The 13,562-nt window shown below is 59.5% G+C and overlaps 4 protein-coding genes across 4 annotated transcripts; 3 read left to right on the plus strand and 1 right to left on the minus strand.

Annotated features, from left to right (window-relative positions):
- The first annotated feature begins 2,095 nt into the window (after positions 1–2,095).
- BJ171DRAFT_493593 (uncharacterized protein) lies at positions 2,096–5,150 on the plus strand. The gene is made up of 8 exons (XM_053109924.1): positions 2,096–2,585; positions 2,932–2,983; positions 3,093–3,155; positions 3,276–3,570; positions 3,740–3,936; positions 4,042–4,134; positions 4,292–4,463; positions 4,579–5,150. Exons 1-8 carry the CDS (start codon positions 2,215–2,217, stop codon positions 4,677–4,679), a joined length of 1,344 nt encoding a protein of 447 aa, XP_052969787.1. The 5' UTR covers positions 2,096–2,214; the 3' UTR covers positions 4,680–5,150.
- A 358-nt stretch (positions 5,151–5,508) lies between these two features.
- On the plus strand, positions 5,509–7,617 carry BJ171DRAFT_439375 (uncharacterized protein). Its single transcript, XM_053108021.1, has 3 exons — positions 5,509–6,355; positions 6,557–6,871; positions 7,035–7,617. Exons 1-3 carry the CDS (start codon positions 5,660–5,662, stop codon positions 7,401–7,403), a joined length of 1,380 nt encoding a protein of 459 aa, XP_052969788.1. The 5' UTR covers positions 5,509–5,659; the 3' UTR covers positions 7,404–7,617.
- Positions 7,618–7,630: 13 nt separating this feature from the next.
- Positions 7,631–8,675, minus strand: BJ171DRAFT_280220 (uncharacterized protein). Its single transcript, XM_053106910.1, has 3 exons — positions 8,500–8,675; positions 7,945–8,280; positions 7,631–7,797 (listed from the first exon to the last, which is right to left on the minus strand). Exons 1-3 carry the CDS (start codon positions 8,642–8,644, stop codon positions 7,733–7,735), a joined length of 546 nt encoding a protein of 181 aa, XP_052969789.1. The 5' UTR covers positions 8,645–8,675; the 3' UTR covers positions 7,631–7,732.
- Positions 8,676–10,492: 1,817 nt separating this feature from the next.
- BJ171DRAFT_596701 (uncharacterized protein) lies at positions 10,493–13,486 on the plus strand (the record flags this gene model as incomplete). Its single annotated transcript, XM_053114698.1, has 3 exons — positions 10,493–12,129; positions 12,328–12,553; positions 13,110–13,486. The coding sequence occupies 3 exons, from the start codon at positions 10,493–10,495 to the stop codon at positions 13,308–13,310; spliced, it is 2,064 nt and encodes a 687-aa protein (XP_052969790.1). The 3' UTR covers positions 13,311–13,486.
- Positions 13,487–13,562: the final 76 nt, after the last annotated feature.

Below are 13,562 nucleotides of genomic sequence, written 5' to 3' on the forward strand. Positions count from 1 at the left end.
TGTGGATACAGCCGCCAAAGTTGCTTTTGTTGGCGTTGTTGGTGCTGTTGGCCATTGTCACTGTGCCGGGCAAGGGCAGGCAATAGTCCCACAGCAACAGTCCCACAGCAACAGTCCCACAGCAACAGTCCCACAGCAACAGTCCCACAGCAACAGAACCCACAGCAACAACATCCACAGCAACATTCCCACAGCTTCTGTCGACAAGGCACAGCCGCCCGTCTTGGCCCTCGTTTTCGCTTCGCCATCAAGTCTTCGTCTTGGTGCTCTTCGCCGCGATCCTGCTCTGCTCCTCTGCTCCTTCCCTCTGCAGGTCTCTCTCCTCTTCTGCAGGCCCCTCCTCCTCTGCAGATCCCTGCGCTTCTGCTCCTCGCTTACCCCCAACCGCACCCCTTCCGCTTTCTTCTTCCATAGACTATAGACGCTTGTCTTCTGCAGGCCCCTCCGATCATGTCCGTGAGTATCGTCGTTGTCCGCTGCACCAATCCTGGCCGTCCAGATCGTCTCCATGTCCGGTGACTTGCCTGCCGTGGCCACCGCAGCGGCATCCGCATCTCGGCCATCCAGGCCCTGGAGCCGCGGCACTTTGCGCTTCTCTCCTGCAACTCCATTTCATCTGCATCTGCATCTGCATCTCCTTCTGCATCTCCTTCTGCATCTCCTTCTGCTTCTGCGTCATCATCATTTTCATCTGCATCTGCGTCATCCTCGCTGGATCGATTCATCCTCCCCCCCCCGCACCCACCCACAATTCCATACTCCCCACTCGCATTTGGTGCTGACCTCTCCCTTCCGTTCTGACAGAGCGAGCCCCAAGCACCCCTGCGCAATCCGGCCGTCGTCCAGGTTGCCCAGGTCACCCGCTCCCGCTCCCAGTCTTCCATCCAATCTGAAGACAGAGTGGCCAACCAGACTCCTCCGCTTCAGCGCCAGCCGTCCCAGTCGTCCCAGTCGCAGGCCTCGGTTCTTTTGCAGCGCCAGCCGTCGCAGTCCCAGGGCTCCATCCAGGGCGAAGTCCAAGCACCCCCTCGCAAGACCACCGGAACGCCAGTGTCCCAGCTTGCTCGCTCTCGCTCTCAGTCGTCCATACGTCCGGAAGACCGAGTGGCCACCCAGACGCCCCCTCCCTCGCAGATCCCAGGCTCTGCCCCGCTCCAGAGACAGCCCTCTCAGCGACAGCGCTCGCAATCCCAGAGCAGCTCCCAGCTCCAGCGCCAGCCTTCTCAGTCCCAGAGCAGCTCCCAGCTCCAGCGTCAACCTTCTCAGTCTCAAGTCTCCCAGCTCCAGCGCAAACCGTCACAGGCCTCTCAGATGCAGCGGCAGCCGCCCCAGCAGCCGCCCGCCGATCAGCCCGAGCCCCAGCCCGCTCAACCGCCTGTGTCCTCGGTACAGCCCGCTGTGTCTCTGCCTCAGTCGCTGCCGCCACAGACTCAGGCTCCGCCCGTTGCCCACCAGGGCAGCATCGTCGAACCCCGCCGCAACGTAACCCTGGCCATCTCCCAGATGGAGCCCCAGCGAATTCAGTCGTCCGCTGCTGTCGTTCCGCCCCAAAATTATCAAGGACCCCCTGAACCTCATCACGCTCCTGGCCCGTTCCTTGGCGCCGGGGCCTTCCCGCCACCGTCGTTCGCTGAAAGCAGCGCCAACGTCTACTCACAGGCACAGTCCACCCCGTACCACCAGGGCTTCGAGGTCGTCGATGCCCCGCGGGTTATCTCGCAGCAGGCCTTCTTCTCCAGCAGCGGCTCTCCGATCACGCCCCTCACTCCGGACGGACATGCCCTGCCGCCCTCGGCTCAGTCCGACCAGCCTCTGCCCTATCCTGGGGGCCCTTATCCACCAAACGGAGGCCCTTACCCACCAAACGGAGCCCCTTACCCACCAAACGGTGTTCCATTCGCACCCAACGGCCCCTATCCTCCTAATGGCGCACCGTATCCTCCTAACGGCGCTCCTTATCCTCCTGCCGGGGCTCCGTATCCCCCTGCTGGCGCTCCGTACCCTCCCAGCGACTTTCACGGCGGGCCTCCAGCTCCGATTCCTATTCAGCCCTATCCCGGCCAGCCTTACCCTGGCCTGCCCTATCCTGGCCAGCCCTATCCTGGCCAGCCCTATCCTGTGCCTCCTGCTGGAGACTCTCCCTATGCCATTCAGGCACCAACGCGCTCCGTCTCGAGCCATCCGGGAGTCCACAACCCTCCTGGAGCAAATTCGATGCCGCCTCAACCCGTTGCTCCGATGCGCAACACTCTGACATTCATGCAGTCGGCTCTGCCTGCTCCCATGGAGATCAGCGGCTTCAACGCCTCAACCTCCGATCTCTCGATTCAGTCCGTGAGCCCGCCAGAGCCGCCCATCTCAGAGATGACCCCCTCTGCATCATACCATGTCGAGAAGGAGCTGATGGATCACTCGGCCGAGTTCAACATGATCGAAAACGCTCGCCCGACCTTCGAGACCCTGACCCGCGCTCGTCGCACCGCAACCGAAAAGAAGCCTTCCACAATGACCCCTGAACAGGAGCTGGAGCTCCTCAAGATCAGATCCCAGAGCGGCGAAAACGATGACATCTTTGAATATGCCAAGTAAGGAGGTTGTCCTGCAAAGTTAAAATGCCTGGTTCCATCGCCGGAGTGCCTGCCTGAGAATGGCTCGCACGGGATGTCTGGTATCGGATGTTTCATACAGGACTTTCTGTATCGAAGCCGCCGTCTGGGCAGCAGCGCGTACATTGCCACCGGGCCAGTCGGTCAGCCAGTGCCCATGTCCATGTCCATGTCCATGTCCCTGGCTATCGAATCTTGTGCTTTTTACATCGTCCCGGTGGAGTGGCCCGGCTTTCGGTTGCGATTGGCGACCATATGTCGTTGTCCAGCCCCGGCTACGTTCCAATCGCTGCTCTGGCTCATACGAACCTCCCTCCCTCCCCAGATTCTGCGCCACATACATCCCGTCCAACAACGATTCCAAGCTTCGCGATAAGGTATTTCCACGGGCCTGTTTTCTCAATCTGATGAGCCACTGTTTCATAAGCCGCATGCCCCGCCTGTCCTGCTGCTTCTCTTAACAAGGGCTGCACTTCTCACGTATAGGTTGCAGAGGAGGGTTTCCGGCTGCTGAAGAAGCTGAGCAAGGAGGATTATGCGGAAGCACAGGTATTTGAATGATCGCCTGTCGGATGTATCCCATCAAAGCGATGAGGATTGCTCTGCTATTCTCGTCCATCTCCTCGGCAGCCGTGTATCTGATCTCGACCTGCTGCTCCCCCCCCCCAGTACTGGCTTGGCCGCGCCTACTCCGAGGATGACAGTCACAATCTGGCCTTTGCCCAGTTCCTGCTTGCCGCCAAGCGCGATCACCCTGGCGCCACGTTTGCTGTGGGCGTGTGCTACGAGGGTGGCAAGGGCTCCCGAAAGGATCCCAAGGCCGCCATGACGTTCTATCGCAAGGCGGCGGCTGCCGCGTACCCTCCAGCGATGTATCGCATGGGCATGATCTGCCTGCGAGGCGAGCTGGGCCAGAAACGCGATATTCGAGATGGTGTCAAGTGGCTGAAGCGCTGTGCTGCAGGTGAGTTTCTGCATACATTACGTGGTGGTTTTGTATCTAGCGTTCGCCTGGAGCACGCCTTGCGCGATACCAGCGTTTGATCTGTCCCCCGGCCTCGATGCCATGTGTTGACTCGAGCCTTCCAGGATCCCGGATGCTCACTCGCAGTTCCACTCTCGTTTCTCCCCAGTTGCCGATACCGACAATCCCCACGCGCTGATGCAGCTTAGTATCTTGCACGAGACTGGTCTCCCGCCTGCCGTCCACACCGACCACAAATACTCTCTGCAGCTGCTGATGCAGGCCGCCAACCTTGGCTTCCCGCCGGCCCAGTTCCGTCTTGGCCAGTGCTACGAGTACGGCAGTCTGACCTGTGTCGTGGATCCGGTACGTGAACCTGCTATTTGTCTGCCTGCCTTTGCATCTGGCTGTGTTGATGCTGCCCAGGCCCTCAGAAGCAGCTGGACTGACTTGCTGCTTGTATGCCAATAGCGCGAGAGTTTGCGCTGGTACACCGTGGCCGCCGAAGCCGGCGAGCAGGAGGCACAATTTGCGCTCGCTGGCTGGTTCCTCACCGGTCATCTCGTAAGTCGCTGTCCCGAGAGATAATTGGAAGCAGGCCCGCTGTGGACACTGTTTGCTGCTCGCTGTCTCTCCTCGTGACGACGCAACACTAACCAGATTATGGTTCGCCCCCCCCCGCCTCACGATTTTGCTTCCCGTTCCAATGCACTCGCCGCAGGACCAAATTCCAAAGGACGAGCGGGCAGCCCTGATGTGGACCGAGAAGGCGGCCCAGGCGGGCTTCCCAAAGGCGCAGTACGCCATGGGCTTCTTTTACGAAACCGGCCTGAGTATCTTGCCACCGGACCAGGCCCGTGCCAAGCAATGGTACGAGATTGCGGCCGCCAACGGTAAGTTGCCATCGCGTATGAGGATCATTGGGATCGTTGGTATCGTTGCTGGCGTCGCTGCTGGTACCACTGCCGCCGCTGACATATCCTCGTTGACGCCGACTCGCTTTCCCAGGTGACGAGCGCGCCCACCAGCGACTAACTGGCCAGCCAATCACGGGCAGCTCCAAGCGACCCTCCAAGGACTCGAAGCAGGGCAGCTGCACCATCATGTAGATTGCCGTTCGCTGCATCCCATTTTCGGAGCCGTGACCAAAGGCGTTGATATCCCAAGCTCAAGCCCTTGGCACGGACAGCCGCCTGCCGGATCCTCCTCGCTTCTCACTGCAGTGGTCCGTTTCGGCTGCCACACAAACTGCGGCGCTGCGCTGACGAGGCCTCGGCGGAGGATTCTCCTATCTGATGGCCCCTGCCATATCGCTCTCTGGGTCCTGCGCCTTGGCTGCTTCTCCCTCATACTCGATCCGTGTCCTTCTGGCACGGATCTGCCCTTCTTCCACCATTTCTCTGACTTGTCGCCATTCCCCTTCCTTCGCTGCCATCCAGTCCCGCTTGCCTGCCTTGCGATTTCCCCCTCCTTTCCTTTCCTTTGCTCCCTTGGAGTGCCTTGGGCTTTTCCTTCCTCCGTTCTGGTCTGGCACATATGCCACAGACATAGTTCTGTTTGCTTTTGCTTTTGCTTTTGCTTTTGCTTTTGCTTTTGCTTTTGCTTTTGCTTTTGCTTTTGCTTTTGCTTTTGCTTTTGCTTTTGCTTTTGCTTTTACTTTGTTTTTGTCTATTTGCAAGCGAGCCGGGCAGCGAGGGTGTGCAGTGTTCTTGAAATACATCACGGCCCGCGGCCACACGCAATACACATTTCGAGCGCAACCCGACCTGGCCCACCATGCTCCTGGGATCGGGGCTGAGCCGATGAGGTCTGCCAATGAAGCGCAGCGCGCCCTTGGTGTTCGGTCCTTGGCCAATCGCGGACCCCTGCTGCGCTCCGACGCCGCATTGTCCCTGCGCAGCACCTGACTCACGTGTCGAGTCTTATCGAAGCGGGAGTGGGGGCGTCGTTCTCGGTCGCCTCGGCCTCGCTGGTTGGCCGAATTGGCCTTGTCTGCCAGGTATATGAACGTCCCCCCAGATCGTCCTTGCACTTCTCCCAGATCATCCTTGCACTTCCGCCCCGGTCTCGGCTCGCTCTGTTCGGCTCCATGCTCGTCGCCTGTCGCTCCAAGGTCGTCGTTGGCTCCGGCCGCGCCTGGTTCTCGTCCTGTGCGGTCGCCGCCCATGCCTCACATGGTCCGGGCTTCCCCGAGAACAAGCTCCACCACATTCCCACCAGTGGAACCTATCCCCTCGGCTTCCGGGCCGGCTCCGTCCACGCCGGCGTCAAGAAGAAGGCGGGAGCGAAAGACCTGGTCCTGGTCTCGTCCGAGCATGCCTGCACCGCCGCGGCTGTCTTCACGACCAACGCCTTTGCGGCCGCTCCCGTCAAAGTCAGCCGCAAGCTCGTCGAGGGCCAGTCCCCCGCGTCGCCAATCTACAACGTCGTTGTCAACTCGGGGTGCGCCAACGCCTGCACGGGCGACCAAGGCCTCGAGGACGCTCTGACCATGTCCAAGATCACGACCGAGTCGGCCCGAGCCATCAACGGCACCCACGGTACCCCGGCACCCAACTCGTTGGTCATGTCGACCGGTGTCATTGGCCAGCCCCTCCCCATCGACAAGATCGCCAGCGGCATCGAGGCCCTGGCTGCCTCGGGCCTGAAGCAGGGCCACGAAGGCTGGATGGAGGCTGCCGTCGGCATCATGACCACCGACACCTTTCCCAAGCTCAGGAGCAAGGAGTTTGTTGGCAAGAGCGGCAAGTACCGAATGGCCGGATGGTGCAAGGGCGCTGGCATGGTGAGTCTCGTCGTCTGCAACCAGGGTATCTCTGCCGGCGGTCGCTCTCCTGTCGAGCACAACAACTGCCGGGCGGCGGCGACGGCGGCAGCTCGTCCGTGTTTGCTTGCGGTCCGGCCGGACTGCCGCTCGGGTTCGGACGCTTTCTTGCTTTGAGCCCGTCGCCTGACACATCCTCCGACTTTGGCGCTGGCTTGGCAGATCCACCCCAACATGGCCACCATGCTTTCCTCGGTCTTTACCGATATGTCTGTTTCGCGCGAGTGCCTCGACAAGGCCCTCAAGTATGCCGTCAGCCGATCCTTCAACGCCATCAGCATCGACGGCGACACCAGCACCAACGACACTCTCACCGTCCTGGCCAACGGCGCCGCCAACGCCGGCACCATCAACGACCCCAACAGCCCCGAGTTCCTTGAGTTCCAGCAGAACCTCACCGAGTTCTCCGCCGAGCTGGCCAAGCTGATCGTCCGCGACGGAGAGGGAGCCACCAAGTTTGTCGACGTCCGCGTTTCGGTGGGTGCACCATGATACCTGTCCCGCCTCGCTTTGATTCTCTGAAGGGGTGAGGAGGTGCGTCCGCTTCCCTGCTCCGCGACGCACCTCCAACTTGTCATTCGGCGAATGCTGACACCCAGCGCCATTGCCCCTCGCGTCACCTGTTTGTTTCCGGACACAGGGCGCTCGCAGCTTCGATGAGGCTATGACCGTTGCCAGCACCATCTCCACCTCGCCGCTCGTCAAGACTGCCATCTACGGCCGCGACGCCAACTGGGGCCGCATCGTTTGTGCCGTCGGCTACAGCGGTGTCCAGATCGTTCCCGAAAAGGTCAACCTCCACATGCTCTCTGGCGACGAAAAGATCTCGCTGCACCTCTTCAAGGACGGCGCTCCTTTTGATGTCAACGAGGACGTTGCCGCCAAGATCCTCGAGGGTGAGGATGTCATTGTTCACGTCGACCTGGGTCTCGGCCAGGAGAGCGCTAACATGTACACCTGCGACTTCTCGACCGAGTACGTCAAGATCAACGGCGACTACCGCTCTTGAGCGGATCGCAGGATAGCATCGTGCCTCCACCTCCACCTCCACCTCTACCTCCACTTCCATCTTCCTCTCCCTCGCGCCACCTGTATATGGTCTTGACTTTTGCCATCCAACTTTTCCCCCTTCCATTTCTTGTACTCTGCTGGTCGCTTTGACATCCAAAGCCACAGGCGCATTGGTGCGGATGCACTAATATACTGGTGTTCTCAAAGCCAATCGGCTCTATGTCGCGCTAATACCGCTTGCAGCACTTACAGCGCTGCTCCTCAGGGGTTTTCTTTTGCCGAGCCGGCGTGTCGATCCAGCACGCCGCGCCAGAACAGGAAAGCAGCCTATAGCAAGCTTGGTGTGGACGATTCGCCTGTGTCCATCAGGCTCGAGACCAGTATGAATTGACCTGGCCGCCGGTAGAGTCGCTGTCAGTCATAACCGCTCACACAAGCCTCCCTCTCCCCCTCCGCTCGATATCCACATCTGTGGCGAATCGCCTTTGCGCCGTCCCACGTTCCCGCATCTCCCTGCATCTTCTTCAATATCTGCTTACCAATGGTAAAGAACGTCCCGCGCAAATAGAGAACCTTCTTCTTGGTAATGGTCTCGATGACGGCCGCCGCGCAGACGACCAGCCCGATGACCGCCGACCAGATGACTCGAAAGACCTCTTGCTTAAGCGTGTGTGTCAGTTCCTGCCGGTCCTTTTGCAGTTCTGCGCACCCGGAAGCGCTCACGGCCAGGATCTTCTTCATCTGCACAACATGCTCCCAAAGGAACAGAGCCAGTCCCGTTGCCGTGATGAGCTCGATCAGTAGCCACAGGCTGTACAGGCTGATGAGGATGGCGTCGGCCGGCATGACCATATCTGTTCCGGTGCAGTCCGGCGCTGTTAAAGTTCCGAGGGATGCAACGAAAGGTATCGGACAACCATGGTCAGCAGGGAAACACAAGCTCTCGATGGCAGTCGGTAGGAACGAGGCGATCCAGGCAAGGACTGGACACAGGCGAGTTGCCGAGCCATGCCCATCAACCACGAGCACACAACCATCCCCATTCCATCATCGCGAATCTGGCCGGCTGGGGGCATTCCTCTCTCGCCACCTACTCCAGAGATTGTAGAACGGCCACAGATACATCTGGTAGAGGACCAAGGAGCAGAGCCCGGCAGAAATGGTTGCAATGTGGCGATACGGCTCTGGAAACGGCTTGGTGACCGTGGCCCACTTCCAGATCAGATAAGCCATCTTCATCGAGTCCTGTGTGCGGCGCCGCCCAGACCCACGAACGATTGGAGCGGAGAGGCGGAGAGTGTTTTGAGTTAAAACCCCCAGGTTGGCAAACGCCGTGGCTCATTTGCGGCCCTGGGATACCCTTGAAATGAAGAGAATTGCTCCCCTAGCAACGACCTGCACTGCTTCATCAGCAGAGGCCTGCCAGGACTCACCTTGAACGAAAACGTCATGTCTGAGGTCCAGTACATGAACGTCTGCTGGCAGTTGGTGGTGTAGTCGGATGTCAGGCTGTTGAGCCACCCGACCGTCACCGCGATGCAGTCAAAGTAGACCATGAACTTGATGAGCGACTTGTAGTTCATCCTGGGTCTCCACCGGCCCACCGAGATCAGCATGATCAGAGAGCAAAAGCTCGGGAAGCCCGCATAGTTCTCGGTGAACGTCAGAGTCAGCAGAAAGTTGCCGTTGGGATTGAGCATGATCGACAGGAAGTCGGTCGAAGTGCCCTCTGCCGTTCCGTTGTAGAACGTCCCGTTGCCGGACGTTGCGTTGGCGCTAAGAGTCGAGTTTTGCATTGGGCCGTCTCTTTGTGGGGTGTATTTGGGCGGGGTTGCTTTGGCTGGCTGGTTGGTTGGCTAGCTTGCTGGCTTGCTGGCCGGTTTGTCTCTGGGGAAGGTTCAATTTCGTACAAATGGCGTCCGAGTGGCCGACTTTGTAGGCGATCGAGAAGGCTGCAGTGAGCTCCTGGCGATTTGCGCATTCAAGACATTTATGACACCAGCAGCAGTTGGCGACAACAATGGCAAGCACAATGGCAAGTACAATGACGGGTGACCGGTGCCAATCTCGTTCGTCCGCAGCCTGACTCGATAGGCACCTGCCCCACACCAGGATGTTGATTCCGTCGACTTGCTTTCGCAATCAAATAACAATGTCATCGGCATCACTGAGAGGACTCGCTCCGTTGGGATTGTGCACCATCCTACGAGGCGAATCAAAAATACATCGACTGCTCGGGCCCGCGGCCCGCTTAGCCAGGGCTGGTGGCCAATCATCTTGCAGATGGACCTGCGTGTTCATGTTCTGGCAGTGCTCTGGCAGTGCTCTGGCAGTGCCTTGCGACAACTCCTTGACGACTGCAACCCCACACCCCCACGATGGGCATGGATCCCGGGCGATGAGCTACTTTGCACAGTGATCATATTGTCCGCCGCATGGACTCTGCATTGACGCCGCATTGGCGCCACGACTCCCCACAGCATTGCAGCTAGGATCCATGGGTATCTGGGTTGCATCCGCTGCGTTCCAGTGAGGTGGTGATCTGAAAGCACTCAAGTAGAGACAACGCTTCCAGAGGGTCATGACCAGCGCGCAATTCGCTGAGGCGACAAATCATTTGCCTGTCGATCAAACGCCTGGATGTCTCCAGCTTCTCAAAGTGACTGTACAGTGTACGTGCGGGTGGGTCCGGTGTCTGTGATCGGGAGGACGGATTTGTGTCAGCCACCTCCTGCGCACCAACACGTGGCCCCCTGTGCTTTCCCCCTGTGCTTTCCCCTTGGCGTGCCAATCGCGTTTTGTTGCTGTCCCGGGTGTTTGTATGCTGTGTGACAAGACGCGTATGGGGATTTCGATAGAGACATGCCCCCGGCCGCAACCGGCACTGGGTCGTTGGCCGTTCGTCTGCGTCTGCTTCTCCGCTAACGGCCCCATTGCTCTCTGCTCCCCCTCGTCAGCGCGAAGCAGTCCCACTCCATTTCATCACCCTCCGCTAGGTCTGGAGCACGCCCATCCCATCTGAGCACCGGACGCTCCAATCTATAATCTCAAATACTACCGCGGCTTACCTCAAGCTCGAGCATCGCCATGAAAGGAATCGCTGGCTTTGAGCCGCAGGACCTGCATCCGCCTGCCCCCGGAACACTTCCGATCGAAGAGCGTGAGACGAACCCAAGATCCGACCAGGTGCAGACCATCCCAACGACCGGCATACAGCCCGTCTTCCTCGGCGTCATCGGCGAGGCCAGCACAGAAGAGTGGCAGCCGCCTTCTCCCAGGCCAAGGTCTGTCGGACATGCGCTCCCCACCACAGTCCTGCAGCTGCAAGACATTCTCCAGATCAACAACGAGCCCAGGGGCCATCCCGCTCTCCTCGACAAGGCCGCTGTCGACCCGGCCGAACTCGATCCCTGGCACTTGCATCCATGGAAGCGACCATATCAGCCACAGAGTGACGGCGGCCTCGACGATATCAAATCGCCTGTGCGGCGCGCTCTGCGTGAGTGGCAGTCCGTATCGCCCTCCGAGGTTCGCACTGCGCTCAGGGCTGGACTCATCCACAGCGTTGAGGAGTATGTTGTCAAGAAGAATGACGAAGCCATCGAGGCGAGGGCCCGCCAGGCCCAGCCAAAGAACTGGCGCTCAAGCAACCAAGGGGACTCAAAGCAGCAGAAGCCACCGAAACAGCAGAAGTCACCGAAACAGCAAAAGCAGAAGCAGCGGAAGAGGAAGCCGGAGCGTCAAAAGTCACTCTCTCCCGGGGTGAACGCCGTCTCGTTTCTAGCGAATGCCCAAGCGCATCCAGCATCTGATCCGACGGACCCGCTCCCTGCATCCGCGGCCCAGTCCCCCAATGTGAGTAGTCACTCGGTTGACGGGACGAGCACAGGCCAAACCAATGCTTCCTTGGACCCATCCGCATCTCCGAGTCATCCTCCCGGAACCAAGCCGACCAAAATAGAGCCTGCGCCCTATCCTCATCTCCTCGGCTCCCGATCAGCGTCTCCCACAGGTGCCCCCCGCCACGAGACTCAAAAGTGGCTTTCAGAAAACCTGGCCTCAGGCGGACCTCGGTCCCTCAGCGACTTCCACAAACCCGTTGACGACCGCCCGTTCCAACAGAAGCAGCTCAACTATACCCCCGTCTTCCGATATGAGCCGTCTCTCCATCCGCCTCTAGAGGTGACGAGCCGCCGGGTCATTATCTGGCCAGGCCAAATGAAGGAAGGCTTCCACAGCCTGGACCTGTCGCCTGAGGCATCTCTGCCGATTGTGATTGATGCACCAAAGGCACTCAAGTTCAAGGACCATGACATGCTCTCTTCCCCGTTGGAGGTACACGAGTCCAAAGCCATCTCAATCATGTACCGAGCCCCCGCACCTCCCAAAGTCGAGCCGCGGGGCGACCGGTACAACAGTATCTCGCTGCCGGCCCTCCTTCCAGTTGCAGACCAGCGGCAGAGCTCGCCTCGCTCGGAAGCCGAGGCACACAAGTTGCCTCTCAAGCTGCCAATGCTGCCGCACTCAATCGAGGCTCAGAAGCTCAGTCTTCATGGCAGCGAGGTATCCAAGCGCAGAGTCGAGAAGGCCGATGGCAAGCAGCAATCCGAGAAGCTGTACGAGGCCATGCACAAACAGTACCCCGCCGTCGTTGTCGATGCCGTGGCTGATCCAGATGCCGATCTTCCAAAGCGTCCGCTGACGGGATTCAAGCTACCAGCACGGTAAGTTGCGTCCATGTTTCCATAGCCACCGACACTGCTGCGGCATGGGTACAAGCGGCTGGGCTTGACGGATTCTCTGGATGACACAATCTTTTATCCAACTGACCCACTCTGGCTGACTGACTGGTTGACTGGCTGACTGACTCGTTGGCGGGCTGATCGACCATGCGGATGCGCCGGATGCACCTCGCTCTGTAGGTTTGAGAGCGTCGACGTTCGAGGCTCAGTGTTTCCGCATCTCCCGATGAAGCGCCGCCCGGTCAGAAGGGTTGTGTTCAAGGACACCTCGACCAGGGGATACAGCGCCGACACAACCATCCAGTCGCAGGTGCCCAAGTGGGCTGGCAAAGACCATACGACCTTGAGGGATGTTCTCGTGGCAGTCAAGTGCACTCGGACTGAGAAGAAGGTTCCCGAAACGGAGGTGGGGGCGTAGGCAGCCGACCCGGGGGCGACGACGCACATGCCCTGCATGCGATCGCTGCATCACCAGCAATAGACGCTGCGGCCTTGTCGAACGAGTTACAGTTGCGAGCTGCGCGGCTGCTGCGGAGCGGGTGGCTGATTCCACAAAGCCAAACGGCACCGCGACGCCAGGGGGGCCAGGGGCTTGTCAGGGGCTTGTCAGGGGCAGATCTCAATCATTTGGGCCCGCCACTCTGCGGTCTGAGCGGCGCCGGCCATTGACAAAAACCCAACAGCAAAGCGCTGTGTTTGGCGGATGGTGTGTTTGTCGTTCGCCGTACCCATCCAGATCTGGCCGCTTGCGGGCGATTGTGAGCGATTGCGAGCGATTGCGAGCGATGTGCTCAACTGCCCCTTGGCTGGCTGGACAGAGGCACGCCGATGCACCCGCCCACACTCCACGGGGCCGCAAATGTTTGCTATCAACAAGTCTGCCGGCCGGCATATAAAAGTCGGCAGGAGGCAGCACTCCCTTCTCCTCCCATCCCAGCGATACTGACATACCCCCGACGTAGAACTTGGGTTTGCATCCGTTCACATCCATTCACATCAAGATGAAGCCCACCCTGGTCCTGCTGACTGCTCGTCTCAAGACTTCTGCCGTCCTGCCCAACAAGCGCTCTCTGGCCGTGACCCGGCCCATGGTCGCCTATGTCGTTGGCGGCACCGTCGGCCTGTTTTCGCTCGCCGCCGGAATCCTGAGCGAGATGCACTAGTCGTACCCTAATTGACCCTGGCGCACAAGGCCTCGGTCCTGCCTTCACAAGCAAGTTCAAGCACCTCGGCCCTGGCCTCGCTCTCGGATATCCCCGATCGTCGGGCCATCTCTGGTTGCTACCTGATATCCCGCATGTTCTGTCTTGCATCGTTCACTTCACATTGATATCCAAATACATTTCTTTGACCGGGCGATTGCTCGATTCTCGATCCCTTCCATTGATCCCTCCAACTGCCAGCGCAGCGATTGC

The sequence above is a fragment of the Polychytrium aggregatum genome (genome assembly GCF_025602895.1).
Source record: "Polychytrium aggregatum strain JEL109 chromosome Unknown BJ171scaffold_7, whole genome shotgun sequence".
In the NCBI taxonomy this organism is placed as follows: domain Eukaryota; kingdom Fungi; phylum Chytridiomycota; class Chytridiomycetes; order Polychytriales; genus Polychytrium; species Polychytrium aggregatum.

Coding starts and splice junctions, on each gene's coding strand:
- BJ171DRAFT_493593 (XM_053109924.1), top strand. CDS start 2,215: ATGCCGCCTCAACCCGTTGCTCCGATGCGCAACACTCTGACATTCATG. Junction 2,586..2,931: donor GACATCTTTGAATATGCCAA/GTAAGGAGGTTG, acceptor CTCCCTCCCCAG/ATTCTGCGCCACATACATCC. Junction 3,571..3,739: donor GCTGAAGCGCTGTGCTGCAG/GTGAGTTTCTGC, acceptor GTTTCTCCCCAG/TTGCCGATACCGACAATCCC.
- BJ171DRAFT_439375 (XM_053108021.1), top strand. CDS start 5,660: ATGCTCGTCGCCTGTCGCTCCAAGGTCGTCGTTGGCTCCGGCCGCGCC. Junction 6,356..6,556: donor GGTGCAAGGGCGCTGGCATG/GTGAGTCTCGTC, acceptor CTGGCTTGGCAG/ATCCACCCCAACATGGCCAC. Junction 6,872..7,034: donor TTGTCGACGTCCGCGTTTCG/GTGGGTGCACCA, acceptor TTCCGGACACAG/GGCGCTCGCAGCTTCGATGA.
- BJ171DRAFT_280220 (XM_053106910.1), bottom strand. CDS start 8,644: ATGAAGATGGCTTATCTGATCTGGAAGTGGGCCACGGTCACCAAGCCG. Junction 8,281..8,499: donor GCCGTTCTACAATCTCTGGA/GTAGGTGGCGAG, acceptor GAACTTTAACAG/CGCCGGACTGCACCGGAACA. Junction 7,798..7,944: donor CGGGACGTTCTTTACCATTG/GTAAGCAGATAT, acceptor ACCGGCGGCCAG/GTCAATTCATACTGGTCTCG.